This window comes from Penaeus vannamei, chromosome 9 (assembly GCF_042767895.1).
Source record: "Penaeus vannamei isolate JL-2024 chromosome 9, ASM4276789v1, whole genome shotgun sequence".
Lineage (NCBI taxonomy): Eukaryota > Metazoa > Arthropoda > Malacostraca > Decapoda > Penaeidae > Penaeus > Penaeus vannamei.
This window is the reverse complement of record NC_091557.1, coordinates 42570866-42588365: the sequence shown is the minus strand read 5'-3', so window position 1 is coordinate 42588365 and position 17500 is coordinate 42570866. Positions and strand designations below refer to the sequence as shown.

General features: G+C 39.0%; 2 protein-coding genes across 4 annotated transcripts in view; both read left to right on the top strand.

The window, feature by feature from the left end:
• Positions 1 to 12154, top strand: part of LOC113802251 (uncharacterized) — a 25097-nt gene extending 12943 nt beyond the window's left edge. Inside the window, exons 4-7 of one of the 2 annotated variants that reach the window (XM_070125788.1) lie at positions 2378 to 2474; positions 3117 to 3175; positions 7309 to 8204; positions 8352 to 12154. In XM_070125788.1, coding sequence (XP_069981889.1) covers positions 2378 to 2474; positions 3117 to 3175; positions 7309 to 8174 — 1022 coding nt within the window. In that variant the 3' untranslated portion in view covers positions 8175 to 8204; positions 8352 to 12154. Of the gene's footprint in view, positions 1 to 2371; positions 2475 to 3116; positions 3176 to 7308; positions 8205 to 8351 lie in introns of both variants that reach the window. The other variant, XM_070125787.1, reaches the window with a different exon arrangement.
• A 4212-nt stretch (positions 12155 to 16366) lies between these two features.
• LOC113802252 (uncharacterized) overlaps positions 16367 to 17500 on the top strand; it is a gene marked incomplete in the record, with an annotated part of 27411 nt that continues 26277 nt past the window's right edge. For both annotated transcript variants that reach the window (XM_070125790.1, XM_070125789.1), the window contains 1 exon segment: positions 16367 to 16607.

The window sequence follows — 17500 nt, the reverse complement described above, 5'->3', positions numbered from 1 at the left end:
TCTTCTCCAGCTAATGGACTTCAATACCTTATAGTTTTCATTGACAGATTCGCTGCCTACACCTCTCCTTGTATTGCACCTTCACCCGGTCTTTCTTTCCCTACTCTTAAGCCCCTATAACATTTTTTTTTAATTCTCCGTTTCCTCTCTGAGCCTGTTCGGCGAGTAGCGCACATGACGTAAACCTTTCTTCCGCTTTCCTCTGCCTCTTGTCTTGCGAGCAGCTGTGACACCTCCGTAACTTGGGGGGCTTACAATCTCTTCCTTGGCCAATTAAAAAAAGAACATTATTATATTCATTCGTGTCTTGTTATCAACTATTTTTTTCTGAAGCTGTTTATTTATGCCATGCATTACATCGGGAGCAGGCAGGCTGAGATGTGCGCGGCCCTCCCTTGATCAGAAATGACCTTCTCTTCCGTTCCCCTGTCCATCCCGGCACAACCATTCCCCTCCTGCCAGTGACTTAGGGAATGCTTATCACACAGCAACAGGAGCGTCTTGCTTTAAAACCCACATAAAAGCCACATTTACCCATCACATTATTGTTGATATGTATTGGTCTATACAAGTCAACACATGCTAAGTTGACCAGACACTATATTTTTATTTTACATATATAACCATCCGCCTCATCAGCATTTGCCTTATAAACCACGCTAAGCAACCCAGTGTCTTCACTGACATAACATAGACCTTCAGTGTTATTTCATGTCTACATATGCCTCGAGTGCATTGCTGCTATACAACTATACTGCTATGCCCGACCACCTTTCAACCCCCTGTCTTAGCGTGCATCCCTCCACATCGTGCCATTGTTAACACAGACCGTTATACCGCTGTGCTTGGGAGTTTGATCTTGCAGCTTTCGATGGTTAAAACTAGGCTTGCCACCTGGCCTTGCTCTGCTTCTGAACTGGGGATCGTGTGTTTCAAGATTCCCAGGCAGTCTGAAGACCCGTTACGTGCTCGAAACTGCCAGTACACAACAGTATAACAGTTGGGTGGTTAGCAGTTGCTTTATTTTTCGCCCTTTTTCAGTGATAGAATGGAATATGGCTTACGCGGTGAAAGGCCTTCAATCACAACTGCATTGTCATGAGCTATGTAGCCAGTTTGCTTTTTAATTTGCTTACCGGCTGCTATAGATCTATGTTTTCTAATGCTAGTCAGCCGGACATTTATCGGGAATGATAAAAGCTCTTCCCGTACACTGACTACCAAGTAGTGTCGGCAGATGTCTCATGACCAGCTTCGTCCATCACCTTTCTCTCTCTCTCTCTCTCTCTCTCTCTCTCTCTCTCTCTCTCTCCACTTCTCTCTCTCTCTCTCTCTCCACTTCTCTCTCTCTCTCTCTCCACTTCTCTCTCTCTCTCTCTCTCTCTCTCTCTTTCTTTCTTTCAAGCTGTCCTCGGCTGTCTGTCTATCATCATCTTGCAAAAGAAATTGCTATAGGAACCGCATATATATATATATATATATATATATACATATATGTTATATGTACATATATATGTATCTATTATGTAAATGAATATATCTTGATAGAGATGATCATGATAAGGACAAAGATGATGATAAGAAGATCGAAAATACTACAGCTGCGACTTATAGTATTTTTCAGACAAGAATGATCCCATGTAAACAAATATACGAAAAAGATTAAACGTATACACCTTATTTAATGGTGAAGGGTTTAGTGCTCATATGAGAACACTCACAGAGCAGAGGAACAGACAAATCACCCAAACAGAAGCTAACAAGACATTAGGTATTTAACAGAGCGGACTGCCACTTGGACGACACCAAACCATCCGAAGAGTACCGGAGCCTTTCATGTTAGTATTCAAGGACGGAGGTGACTGGAAGCACATTTCCCCTGTCCGCTTCACCTCTGCCACTAAATGACCTTATCTTTTGACGCGGCAGATCATTTTTTATCAATAATATATCAGTCCTTCCTCCGTCTGCTGTTGGCTTTGCTCGAGGGCTCTGGGGTCGGTTTGGATGCAGAGAAAAGACTGAAAAAAACTTCACTTTTGAATTTTTGTTTTTCTGTTGGGATGCTCCACTCACGCTTTTGGCTGCAGGGCTATGCGAGCCTGTGCATCCTCGCATTATTATCTTGTCTGTTTTTTTAATGTTCTTCAATGATTTTGATTGTATTATAACTCTCTCTTGTTTCTTTTTTACCTCGGATACCTGTATTCCAAGTCTGTAAATGAGATATATAAGTCATTATCATATTTTTTTTTCTCTCTCTCATTCAAATGTTCTCTCTCATATTGATTTTAATTCCTTTTCTAGTTTTTTCCTTTCCTTCTTTACTCACGTTTTGTGTGTCTTATCTCCCCCCTCCCCCCCTCAACAGCCATAGACCCTCATCCCTTCGTGGATAAATGTCCTTATGCTGGCTACTGTCTCAACGGAGGAACCTGTATGATGTTCAAGATCGTCGGTGAACTTGTGTGTCAGTGAGTATCCGTGACTTGCGTTTCGTCGGTTTGTTGGTTGTTGTTTTTATTATTATTATTATTGTTGTTGTTGTTTTTGTTATTATTATTATTATCATCATCATCATCATTATCATCATCAACATCGTCATCATCATCAATAAAATCACATCATCATCATCATCAATATCAATCATCAACATCATCATCATATCATCGTCATCAACATCAACATCACCATCACCATCATTATAATCATCATCATTATTGTTAGCATTATTATTATGATAATTATTATATTCATCATGATTATTATTATAGTTATTATTATTATTATTATTATTATCATCATCATCATCATTATTTTTATTTTTGTTCTAGTACGGTTTGTTTCCTTTTTTAATGTCATTATTATTGCTGACATACGTTATATTGATTTTTAAAGGTCATATTCGATAGATATATATTTTGTGCTTTCCATCTGGCGATACAACAGATAGATATGCTTGTGGTCTGAAATTGTTTCACATTTTACTTTTTAAAATTCCATTTCGTCCCGTCTTATATGGGCGTGCGTCGGAAGTGTCTATAGGAGGCAGTAAAATAGAAATAGATATAGAAATAGACTTAGAGAAAAAGACTTATTTTTCCTCCCTGTTTCAGGTGTGCCGAGGGCTTCAAAGGACAGAGGTGTCAGGAGAAAGAAGTTTATCCAACCTTCAGTAAGTGTTGCATGCGAGTAACGTTGCAAATTGACTCTTCTTTTTTTCTGTATTTTGCTCTTCTTGTATTTTGCATCCTTTTTTACATTGAGTGTACGTGGAAATCCATGATTTTTTTTATTATATTTCTCCCCTATTCTTATTATATCTGTATTTTTTTTCTAGAAGATAATTGTTTTTCTTTGATAGTGCTATGAATACGGGGATATCAATGCATGCTGTTCGTTGGGTAGATGACTTGAACTGTATTCTGTCTGGTGTTGAAATGATAGCTGAAGAAGTGTAGTTAAATGCCACTGTATTGCCTGGTCGCCGGAAAGATTATATTCTTGGACAGATTACTGGTATCTTCTCTCAGCTCTGTCCGGGAGCTGTCAGATGCCTTTAGCTCATCTCTGTCATAGCCCGACTGAAATATTACGTTTCATGAATGGTAAAAACACAATACTTTGCTGAGACTGTGGTAGAGGAAACCCACATTGCACGAACTAGATTTATTGGAAGTGTATTACGTTTCATGAATGGTAAAAACACAATACTTTGCTGAGACTGTGGTAGAGGAAACCCACATTGCATTTATTGGAAGTGAGAGAGCTGTTTCGAAATCCTCCTTTATGTCGTCTTCAGGTCTCATTTGTGCATTGTGTTTTTTTTCTTCCATTCTGCCAATCTGTTTGAAACCATTTCATCCGTGCTAAACATTGCCATTTTTCACGGTTGATCCCCACGCAATACATTGGCATATATTGATCGTATGAATTTAAGCTTCCATGTGATTTTTATCGTATTTTTTTATTTCAATGAACTGTCTCTGCCTGTAAGGAATTTGATGCTTTTGTGCCAAATCTCACGCGACGGAACTTCTGGTTCATCGTTCGTGTAATCTTGAGCCTGCCCTGTTTCTCTCTCTCTCGTGGAAGTTGCTTTTCACTGTGTTCAACAGAGACAAGAAATACACTTATTGGTAGTACCTTCTTCCTTACAACTGAATATATATATGATATATATACATGTGTGTGTGTGTGTGTGTGTGTGTGTGTGTGTGTGTGTGTGTGTGTGTGTGTGTGTGTGTGTGTGTGTGTGTGTGTGTGTGTGTGTGTGTGAGTGCGAGTGTGTGTGTGTATAAATAAATATGCACATATATATATATATATATATATATATATATATATATATATATATATATATATATATATATATATATATATCATGTTTGATATTATGTCTGGTCATCTCAATAATACTAATATTTATAATGAAGCCTCAACTGAAGATGAAGCCCCACGACTCGCGTTTCTTATGTGAGTTTCTTATGTCCTTCCTGTCCTGTCCCTCGGCCCCTTGACACACGCTTGTGGTTCCCTTGACGTTCCAGTTAATCCACTCGCTCCCCCTGCCCTCTAATCCAGCCTACGCATCGGGAGGTGGCTAACAGGGGCATTGACATAGCTATTTTTCCCCCAGGGGATTACCGCCACCCCTTAGGCCGTCGTCAGTCCAGGGTCGACTTGCAATGGGGAAGGTAGACCTCGCAAGTATGTAGCCAGATACACTCTACATTGTCTGTGTCTGTGTCTGTGTGTGTGTGTCCCCCGTTGCTCTTGGTTGAGACACTAAGCCATGGTCCTCCAGCGTTAGAATTATAACCCCTTGAGACTAAAAAATAAAAAGATAAATAAAAAGCTGGTTAGACTCTGCTCATGCAAGCTTTGGAGTGCTGTCTTTAATTTCTTTTGTTGTTTTTTTTCTTTACTAACACGTCAATAACATCACGATATTTTTTTCTCTTAGCTGATAGTTGAATTGTATTCTAATTGGATTAACTTATGAAGGACTTTATATTGAACTCGACTTTCAGGATTATATTGGACAGAAGACTTTTAACAGACGTGGTGTAGGATGGATCTCGGGAGCTGTTGCTGGCTCAATAGGATGTCTGCAATTATAGATTTTGCTCTTTGTATATATCCAGTTACCCAGAAATGTACTTCATATAGTGAAAACTGACTTCAATATTTACCTATTTCATATGATATATATATATATATATATATATATATATATATATATATATATATATATATTTATATGTATATATATATGTGTGTGTGTGTATACATACACACACACATTTATATATATATATACATATATATATATATATATATATATATATATATATATATCTACACATTTATCTATGTATGCATACATATACATATATATATATATATATATATATATATATATATATGTATGTATGTATGTATGTGTGTGTGCGCGCGCGCGCGCGCGCGCGTGTGTGTGTGTGTGTGTGTGTGTGTGTGTGTGCGTGCATGCGTGCGTGTGTGTGTGTGTGTGGGTTCGTAGGTGTGTATATAAATATGGATGTGTACAGTATATGCGTACATACATTGTATAAGTTTTTGGACGCAGCATCAGGACACGGGACACATGACAGATACGATAAATTCTCTTCTTCATTATAAAAAAAAACGATGCAATTCTTGAGCATCAGAGCATCCCTTTCGACTTTGGTTTAAAATTCACAAGAATATAGGCCTGACCGATGATTTATCGAACTCGCATGTTTATTTCTTCTTCTATTTACTTCTACTGTTTCATGAAGTATTTCTAGACATGTACTTTAGCTTGTATTGTATGTCCAACCCCAGTCTTTGTGTGAAAAGGCACATGCTACTTACATACTAATATATCAGTAATGACTTGATTAACAGAAGTAATAATTTGCATATATATTGTTGATATTTGATAATCATGTATAAAAGAATCCTAACTCTTGCATGGCTCTTCCATGGCGCATTTTTGAGTCTTATATAATGTATATTAACTAACATGGCAATCAATATGGCCGACCGACTCTTATTCCAGGCTTTCGTCCCCTACCAGCTAGCCCCAGCCAGCCACCCACTAATTAAATATATTCTGCTTTGCTAATTTTACATATGATGATGCTGTCGTGATCACAGTCATGTTGATTCGTCGAGATACATTCACTTTGGGTTTCATAGGTTTGATTTTTGCCGCCCAATTTGGAAATTAAAGGGGGATAAAACATTAAAAGAATGTAACCTTGTTTATTGTTTTGCTGTCTTGATAGGTTTCATAATTTACCCGGGTTAAAGGTACAATTAACACTGTGGTTAATGTTTTTTTTTCATATGTCAGAATATTTCAGAAAAGAGTAATCTTTTAGGTAAAGATATCAGACTTGTTTTTAACTCTCACTTTTTTTTTAAAGCCCGCATTATTTTGATATATAACTTACCTTGGCTAGTTCTTTTGACCCCCGCCCCCACCCGGCCCCTCTTCCTCCCATGCCATTAATACCCCTCGCCAGTCACACGGGCAAGATTTTACGGTGGTAGGTGTAGATATGATTCCTGCAGGTCCCCCGAGGCCCATACATGCTGGCTCACACTCCATCCCCTCGCATCTGCTGGTCTACCTGGCTACTATGCTTGGCCTGGTCACACTAACACTTGCCTTGACTCTGGTTACCTGCAGATTCTCCAGGTGAGTCCAGCCGATGGACGGATGAGTAAGATAAAGAGAGATTAGTTTTGGAACCTAGTTTTGGAACCTAGGAGTTAGGGAAACACACCTGTGTATCTCACTGGAGGGTGGGATGTTCCGTAGGTTATGGTATAGCCAGAGGTTTTATTTATTTATTCATTTGTTTTTGTTTTGTTTTTTGTTAGGTTTTATAATATTTGATAGGATAGTTGCAACGCTCAACAGTACATCAAGAGATATTGTATGTATACATTAAGAACAAATGGTTATGGAATTATGGTTATAAACGGACACAAATTGAAAGGTAAGATTTATGCCATGATTGCTGCACGTCTTGTATGTTTAGTGGAATGCAGTTTGTATAGCATGATGTGTGTAATGTTTGTAGAAGGTAATGTATTGAAGTACTTATTTTGCTAGTATCTATAATCAATGCATTTTCAGAGTACAGTGCCATTCATTATCAATTATACGAAAATATGCTCACTGATTTGAAATGGTGTTTTCAGCCGTCTTTCATTGAAAATAATTATTCAAGCTGACATCTTGCCCCTGATTTACTGGGGACGCATTTTAAGGACGACTTATAATTCCAGGTCGAAACTGTCAAGGTCCGCTGAGGCATTTCCGACACTCTCGCGGTCTACGATGTCCACGAAATCAGCCCACTGCACTGTGGGAGCTCTTGCAGCAGAGTTTGGCCCACAAGCAGAAGGTGTCTCCCTGGACGAAGCCCCACCTTCTAAGCTGGTCGCCCACCCATACCGGACATGCCTACTGGCCCCGTTATACGCGTCCTGCCCCTCACTCCTCCAAGCCACACCAAACTGCTGGGCCGCACAACCCAGCGGTGACGAGAAGCAACCTCCTCCCCACTGCCAGTGTGCTGCCGCAGAACCCCTCCTCTTCGGACCACCTCCCTGCACACCACACGACCCAGGACCCCTTCCTGCTCGACTCGCATCTTTCAGACCTCGACCTCCCTCAGCTGCCTCGCCGACGGGACCGCGCAGGCCACCGTCGCGTCTCGCCCTCGAACCCCTCGGCCACGCGGCAGCCCCATCCGCAGCAGCCTTTCCCAGATCGCCACCAGCTTCCTACCACGAGGAGTCAGTTAAAAAGAAGAATTGGACCTGATTCGTTCGAGAACCCACACGTGGTCAGACACCCACAGGCGCCAGCTCTGCAACCCGAAAACCGCGAGGAGGGCGGGCACGTTCAACCCACGAATCCCCACAGTCGGACCCGCCATGGTCACCGTCATCAGCAGCATTTCCCAGAAGAGAGAGATTCACGAGCACACAGCAGTTCTAGAGAGGGACATACAAATGAACCAGCGAAAAGTTCATGGGACCAGAAAGTGAGTGAGGCTGGACTGTCCTGGTCTTCATCTTTGGACTCCAACACACCAACCCCGCCACTCTTCTTTACCACGCCCCACCAGGAGAACCGACGCCAGTGACGCAATATTTCCACACAGGGGCATTATGAGGTAAGCTCTTGTTCACTTGGCCATATTGCATTTTGTTTTCCCCTTCAAAAACTGTGGAATTTTAGGAAAATTTCCTTATCGTAATTTTTGTTCGTAGAACGTTTCTCTCAATGACTGCACATTCATTGCTAAAATATCTGTTTGCAGAAAAAGCTTTATGTTGAATGCAAGAGCGTCCCTGCACTCCACCTGTGAAGTGGAAAAGGAGTGGAAAGATCGATAGCGTGACGACCCATCACTTCTATCTTGAAGAGCTGGTGTTGGTGATTTCAATAATACTCAGCTGCACTTATGGTGCTCCGCTGCTGTCAATGGCACTGCAAGGGTCATGTGACTTAAGTTGTTCCTGTATGGTCGGGCAGCTGGCCACGATCGAAGCTTCAACCACAAGAGGAGTCGAGGAGTCCTGGGCCAGAATCATTCAGAGGGTCAAGTGGATTGAATGTCTGGCAAGCTGCAGATAACTAGCAAGGAGCATAGGGTTGTGAGGTGCCACAGTGTAGTGTAAGCAAGCCAAAGAAACAAGTAGTCATAGATATAAGCAAGCCTGCATTGGATCCATGGTGCCTGGGACAGTATGCGCACGTGTCCACCAGTTGAGATGTTAAAGACTGGAGTGAGTTCCTTTCTCACCCTCAGTAGACCCAGCCACTAGTAAGCCCTGTATTGTAGCTGATGGCCTTGGTCGGGCTTGCAGAGCCGCCGCACGGTCAAAGCAACGAATACTGGCCTGTAGGCTGGCTGTGCCCTTGCGCCGTCATCACATGCACATGAATCCATCGGGAAGCATGAGGAACCGCCGTGAGCACCGCTGCTCTCCTGGAGCACTGGACAGCTCATGCGATCTTCCTTGGACTTGTGTGCTCTGTCTGTGAGCACTTGTGTTCTGAGTTGTGCACGCCAGTTTTGCTTGGTCAGATCCTGGGGATCAAAGAACAAAAGACATGTATACTTGTACATAGCCATATAGACTATATATTAAGTGTTTAAAATGTTGTAAGTGTCTAGTGCTTCTGTTCAGCAACAAAATGTGAGAGTGAAGTGTTAGTGTAAATACTGAGGATGTGGCTCGAGCGATGGTGTTTATACACAATGGAATGTGCCTTGATTGACTTTTGCATTTACAAGACTAGGTTTGGCTAGACCACTTAATTCGATTGAAGTGATTTCATTAGATATTATTCGGTGTATATAATTTGTCTTTCCTTCTTTACTCTTAGTTGTAAATTTCTCTCTTTGTAACATGAGTGAGCATGGAATGATATATTTTGTCTTCAACGCAAAGATGAATGGTGTAGGGACAGGTGCCAGTTTGTACCAGAACTGCTTCTCTCAGTCTGCTATCACCCACTCAAAAACATTTTCATTATATTTTTTCGGGTTTAATCGCCTATGGGTTTGTTCCAGGATGTATTAAAAAAACATTGACTACTAAAAATAAATAAGTCCTCTTCACTGCATGTCCATAAAAGGATTATATTTATAACTTTATACATTTTTCATCTTTATTATACTACAAAAAATACTACTTATATGCATTAAGTTCATGCAAAGAAAGAAATACTGAATTGCCTTTATAGTCTTCAGAACTTCACATTTCTTTTCAGGGGATCCTGTCTTTTGAATGAATATACAATATTCTCTTCTTAGGTGCAAGTAGTGCCTTGAATTTATTATTTGCCGGTGACAAAGGGGTAAAATTATAAATGGATGAGATAGGTTTGATAGAATATGATTTAGGATATTGACAGCAATTATGCAGCACTCCTACAAATCCAGCAGTTGATAATTTCGATTTCCAAGGTGTGTTCTTTTTAATTCGTTGACTATCAAGTTTTAAACAACGGCTTTTGAAGTCTGGAGCTTCTTTATTGCTAGACGCCATCATTTAGGTGATCGGAATCATACTTGTGGACTTCACATAGCAACAACAGAAGCCTTTAAATTATTATTGCTTTTAATACATGTGGTTTAAGATAAGAATTCATCTGTTTTCAATTGTTTTACTTGATTGCAATGTTTTGATGACTTGCAAGATTTTGAAAGCGGATAATTGTCAAACCAAAAGCTCAGCAGAGTCGTGTTTTTCTTAAAAAAAAAGAATAAATGTGGATAATTGGCAAGGTTAACGAAAAGGTCCAATGATAATTTTTCCCCTTCACCAATAAATCTTGAGTTGAAGTTCCATGAATGATTTGCCACGTGTAATAGCCTGCACACTAAGAAGCCACAAGCCAAGACACTGTCGGAAGAGAGTGTCGGTGTCTTTGTGCTGGTATCCTCTGAAGTCCAAGGTGAGGCACCACAGTCTCCAAAAAGTTCATTCTCTTTCCTTATCGTTTTCTACTTGCCGAGCTGGCTGGCTAGCTCTGGTCAATGAGTTTTGTATGGCGCGAGGTTTACTAGAGTATGTTTCTTGGCATTTAGTTGTCTCCCAGTACGGGCAGACGCCTGATTGGTCTGCCTGGAAGCAGGCTAGTCCAGCATCCTATTGAGGAGAGGTCAGGAACCGTTCTCCACTTCCATCGAGGGTTGCCAGGCTCTGCACGGGCTTGGGCTCTGCCTCCATCCCGAAATGCAAATTCCAGCAATCTGCATTGAGACAAACCATGCTGTCACTACCTACAATAAATCGTCTACTTTATTGATGTGCTCTTCCCTTTAGGATGGAGGCAGTATTACTTGATCTCATTCCCTGGTTAGTGGCAGTAGTCGCTTGGAACCTGTGCTCCCGCTGCCCCCAGAAACCTAGGCCAGCCTAGAGTAGTCCAAGCAACCATCTCCACTTGGGGAGTTGCAATGTTAAGGCGTGACGGCTGCCTCTGTCACCGCCACTTCTTGCGCGGCTCCGGAAGGCGGAGTCGCAGGGATGGAAGGCACTCCTCCCTTTGTGTCGGTGCATGAGGGTCAGCCTGGCTTGTGTCTTGGTCCAGCTTGAGCTCTGCGTAGGCCCACTCTTGTGTGCTTATCTGCCGTCCTATTGTCTCCCAAACAGGTGCAGAAGACACCCTGAGATTATAACCAACCGCAGCATTCTTTAAAAAAAAAACAGATGGAGTGGCTACCCATCTAGTTGCCTGCCCTGTCATGGGGAGACCCCTTCAGGTCCCTAGCAATGAGGTCCTGGTTCCCTCCAGCTCTACTATGATTCCACTTGCCACAAACCAACTACCTCAGTTGATAATGTACAGTTCGTCAAGGTGCGTGTAGTGCGTTCAAGTAATCAAAAGTTCGGTTGGTGACAACCACACTGACCTGGTTCGGGATTGACTGATGTGTTGCTGCGAGGCCAGTTTAGAGTCAGGCCTGGGAAACTGTTAGGCGCTGCAGTTCGCCGTACTCGTGGTTTCCTTATTTAGTACTATGTATAACTATTTGAGTACTGTTTGATTTGGCTGCCAAGTTGAGAAAAAATGAGACAAGGTGATCATAAACGCAGTAAGTCCCGGACAGTCATAATTTCTTTTATTTATTTTCATTTTTATTATTGTTATTATATTTTTGCTGGGGGAGACCAAGGCACTCTCACTTATATGTCAACTACTTGTCATTTACTTATCATCTACTCTTGTCTACTCTGTGTGCTGTACTTGTCTATTGTACTGTTAACGTCCAAAGCAAAGCTAGTTTTGCTACAGACTGAATCTAGTGTATAGCGTTCGTATCTATGCATAATAGATGTTTTATTTATTTTTGCTGCCCAATATTTTGTGTCATATATATGAAAATTCAATGTTGCTAACTTCATGGGGTTTAATAATGACCACTTGAAGTAACGAGATATTTTAAAATTCAAGATACAGAAGCCAATGTGTATGTGTTAAACTGTAAATAGTAATTATAATAATGATAATATTACTTATAAATGTCGTCATAAATGGTTCTCGCTGCAGATGCATTTATGTGACTCGTATTATGTTAGAAAAGCCAAATAAATGACGAGTCTAGTACTTCTCTCTTTTTCATTCTCTTTTCAACCTCATCTCCCATTTTTCGGTTGAGAAATTCGGAAGAAACCTTTCTCGCTGTGGCCACTCCAAGACTTCCTTTTCGTTTAAAAACATAGGCGGTGGTTGGGTAGTATGCTAATTTGAGTTACTGCTTATTTGTTTCACCGACATAAAGTATGGAATCTTCACTGTTAATAGTTGACTAGTCTAATTATTTTGATAAAACTTCAAAGTTATTTTATTTATGACAAGATGACTTACATGAAAGGTAAAATGAACGATAGAGAACGTAAGGAAAGTACAGAAAAGGGGGGACTAAAGAACTCCATAAAAAAATCAATTTCCACAAAGATTAGGGCTTAGAACAAATTAGCAGAATTAACTCGCCACCATCACACCTTGAATATTTTGTAGAGAAAAATTCAACAACAAAAATTGCGAAGAATAAACAAAAAACAAAAAAATTAGGAAGCTTGTGTTGATGAACGAAAAAGAAGCACTTCTAAAAAAAAATCATACTTCAATATTACAGCAAATCAGACAATTGATAACTTGCTACCCGAAAAAAATGTAAATGTAGGAAAAAATAGAATTATTGTGTACTTTCAGCATCACCAAATTCACACGAAGCAGAAATAATAGGACATGGTGAAATACAATACAGACGCAGCATTTCGAAAACAAGGACAAAGAAAAACAAAAAATATACAGGACTATCGCGTATAAGTGATTATAGTTCATTGATCTACATGACCACATCTCTCAAAATTTAATTAACAGCAAAAAAAAAAAATAATAATAATAATAATAATAAATAAATAAATAAAATAAAACAAAAAGAGAATATGAAAGTCTTTAGAAGTGAATAGGTACTTTACATCAATGATCTCTAACCTTCGTCGAAACAAGAAAGGAAGAACAAGAAAACATGCAAATGGGCGTTAATTTTAACCCTTAATCTAAACTACAGTTGATGGGGAGAAGAATGATAAATTCGATATACGAAATACATGAATAATTACGAGAAAAAATGTGAATGAAGTTGCGCTGAAATGGGAGCAGGATGTCGGTTGAAATCCTTGATCTTAAAAAACTTCGTGTATACCTAAAGCTTATTCGTAGAGCACACACGTATGAATGAATAAATAGATACATATTCTCATACATACATGCATATACATACATACAAATATATATATATATATATATATATATATATATATATATATATATATATATATATATATGTGTGTGTGTGTGTGTGTGTGTGTGTGTGTGTGTGTGTGTGTGTGTGTGTGTATAATACATATATGTATACACATATACATATATATATGTATATATATATAATACATATATATACATATACATATATATATAGATATAGATATAGATATATGTAAACACACACATATATACATATATATAGATATATATACATATATATTTACATACATATACATACACATACATATTTATACACAAACACACGCGCGCGCGCGCACATAGACATACATATTTATACACGCACATATTTATACATACATACATACACATACATATTTATACACACACAAACACAAACACAAACACAATATATACATATTCATACGTACATATTTATACATACATACACATATATATACACACACGCACATGCACACACACATTCACACACACACACACACACACACACACACACACACACACACACACACACACACACACACACACACATATATATATATATATATATATATATATATATATATATATATATATATATATATATACACTCTCTCGAAGTGAAGCTAAAGAAATGACAAGATAGGTAGAATCAAACGCTACCTCCATTAAGAGCAGCAATAAAGTCAGGCAGAGGAAGAGAATCCAGTCCTTTGTCAAAGGAATCGCCCGTCCAACTGCCTCGGAATCTATACCGTGAATGGAAGTACAAACAGATCAGGAATGATTGACAGATGACAGAGTACAAGAGAATGGACATAAAATTATAATAACTAAATATGATAACTAAATATAAAACTATAATAACTCAATACAATAAGGGATGAATAACGAAGGTTAAGGAAAAGAGGTTAACTGATGAATGTTGCAAACCGAAGAGAATGCATATGTATGCGTAGAGTAATCAAAGAGTTACCTAGATTTTTTTTCATCATCTATGTTCGTTGAAAAGGAGAACGTTTTACAACAATTGGTTCATAATAGCTAGGTTTAGAAAGCGAAAAAGACAGTCGATACCCAACAACACGGATGGGGAAAAAATTGAAAATCAGAAACAGAAAGGTGTGTCTAAACAGAAGGAAAATTGTTCAAGTAGCAAGTCTGGAGGGAAAAAAAAGTAAAGGAAATACTCACATAGCTTTCGAAGATGTTGGAATTGCTAAATCAACGAAAATCATTCATGGAAATTTTCGATTACCGGTAACATGCCATTGCGATACCTTAAAAAAAAAAAATAAAAATAAAAAAAAAATAAAAAAAAATACCTTGAGAATAATTATGAGAGCACGAAGCAGGTTGACATCGTAAATATATAATAATGTCGTTTTGTTGAAGATTCATCGAAAAGGAATGCAATATTCACCATGAGAATATCTGAAAGGTTAACCGAGATGCAAAAAGGTATATATATGAGGCACTGAGAACGGAGGAGCCACACTCGCCACCTTTTCGAAAATTCCGCCCCCTCCCCCGGTTTTCTTTGACATTTGTTCTATCTTCTGGCAAGAAATGGTGTGGTTGGTTCGCCTATCAGTGGCAGAGAATTAAGGTTAGAAATAGGGTGTAAAACTCGTGGTCAGGGCGAAAGGGAAACTTTAAACCCACTTGTCTCAAAACTTGATTTTGGCGCGTTCGACTCTCCCATTCTCAACGCCTGATATTTGTTTGATTGATGGGGAAGGCTAGATCAGTAGCAACTCGAAGTGTTATGGCGTCCCACAGGGCTATTTTGGTGATTACTCAATGAAAATATAACCATTAAGGCCATCATTTTCCATTCTTTTTGAAAATTAAAGACCTCCTCAAGTTGCAATTGATCTAGCTTTCCCCTTTCATAGATTACACAAAGGCTTTTGATATCATATAGCGACGCACTTTTACCAACCTTATATAAGAATGGAAAGGACCTATCAAGAGAGCTGGCATAGAAATAAATGGTGTGACTGAGTATAAGTAAAAAAATAAAAAAGTGCGACAAAAAACCTCTTCAACCTCTTCTGTGGCTTTCTAATGCGTGGATATAGCGTTAATAACTTACGGCATGCTGAAGAAACAACTTTGATGACCGAATAACGAGCTATTTAACAAAGTCATCCGTGACAGAAAAGTGAGGGCGACACCCTAATTGCACCGGAAAAGATGCCTTATATTTCCCCGTATATTATTCGTCATGGAACATGTTTGGAGGCCTGAATATGCCCAAGATTGAAGCATAAATGATATAAGAAAAACAGTAACTATTGTTGCCTTACATGACTTATCACATAAAAGCGCACACATACGAAAGATAAATCTGAACCTCGCTCTTCTTAGTCGTGTCCCTATTAATATGAAAGCATATCATTTAAGCTTAACGTCGGAAAAAGGCCTAAAATTAAAAAATATTTTGATCTCTTTTCTGAATCGTGAAATAAAAAAAAATAGATATTAAAAGATGAGGTAATGTTTATTTTAGATATATAAAGATGTTAATAGAATAAGAGCTTTTGTCGCCAGGGATTCGAACTAATGTCACGATGATTCGAAATAGCCTATTCGCACAAAAGTCCGAGACTTTCTTACTTATGTGCTGTTTTGCGGTTAATACATTTTCTGAATCAACAGATCTTAATAGAGTAGGAAGATAAATAAAAGGAGAGTATGTCTGTCTGAAACATAAAAGGATAGTAAAAACATCAGAAAAAGAGGAGCCAAGTTTGTCACTGTGTTGTAATGAAGATTCGAACAACCTATTCGCGCAGGAGTCTGACCACTTTCATACACATTTCTTATGCTCTATTTTGCGGTCATTATGAATCTCCAAATATAAAGGAAATAGAATGATAATCAGATGAGTAATTTTTATTTGAAATATATGAAAATAGAAAAATATAAAAAAGAGGGCCCATTTGTTTCATTAAAAAGTTCAAACCAGTGCTGCAAGGAGTATTCGAAACACTCTATTTGCACAACATTCTGTTACACATTTATTTAATTTAGTTTTCAGATAATTTTATACAAATAGACAATTGTGTAATGAAAACAAAATGCCTCTGCAATAATTTCCTTCCAGTCGCTGTTCTATTTTCACCCAACAGAGTCTAAACAAAAAGATTTCCAAATAGCGGAGGAAGTAAATAAAGAGTATCGGAATACACAGGAGACAGGCCAGGTTCCGTGAGAGGAAGAAATAAATTTTAAAAAAATTTGGCTCTCCCCGACATGTTAAGTATGTGTACGATAATGTACAGCTGTTTTAGGGCTCTTTTATGTTGTATTTGCACATCAAAGAAACCTCAATCACGGGGGGGGGGGGAATCTAAAACGGGAAACTAAAAATAGGTGTCTTGGTGTTTTAAGTAAGATTGCTTACAAATTACGGTATTTGTATGTGTCTATCTTTATGTCAGTGTCTATGTCAGTGACTACGTCTACTGTATATATTTCAGTGTCTATGTCTTTGTGTCTTAGTGTCTGTCTTTGTCTATCTCCATGTCCATGGCTACGCCTACTGTTTCTATGTCTGTGACAACGTCTTTGTCTATGTTTGTCTCTTAGTCTATGATTGAATGTTGTTATTTTATCAGTATTTTTTTAGTGTACGATTAATTGGTTTTATGAAGATGTTAAATTGGGTATATTTGGAAATGCACCCCAACACCATTTTTTGGGTGAATAGAATAATTTTCCAATAGCTTTCATCGTGTTTCAAGTGAAGCTAGCACTCATTTTGGTCTCGATAGCTGGGGAGGGTGTGATTGGCCTACATATCTAGGAATTTCGAGAAATATTAGTAGAAGATTAGTAAGCATATAATTTTAACACATTTCTGGGTTGTATAGGATGCTCTGCCCCCTTAATCCCCTTTCAGGGGGGGGGGGGCTGCCACCCCTCAACCCCCTGCCTGGTCTACAAAATCTTCACCTCGTATGTTCTGGCAGGATAGAGCTTGGGCAAACTAGGTATTTGACACGTTTTCAGTAAACATAGGAGGCTTAGACCCTGTATACTCCCTTTCAGGGAGGGCTGCCACCCCCCCACCCCTGGCTGGTCTGCAAAATCTTCACCTCGTATGTTCCGGCAGGAGAGAGCCCAGACCCAGGAAGTTTTAACCTCATCTTA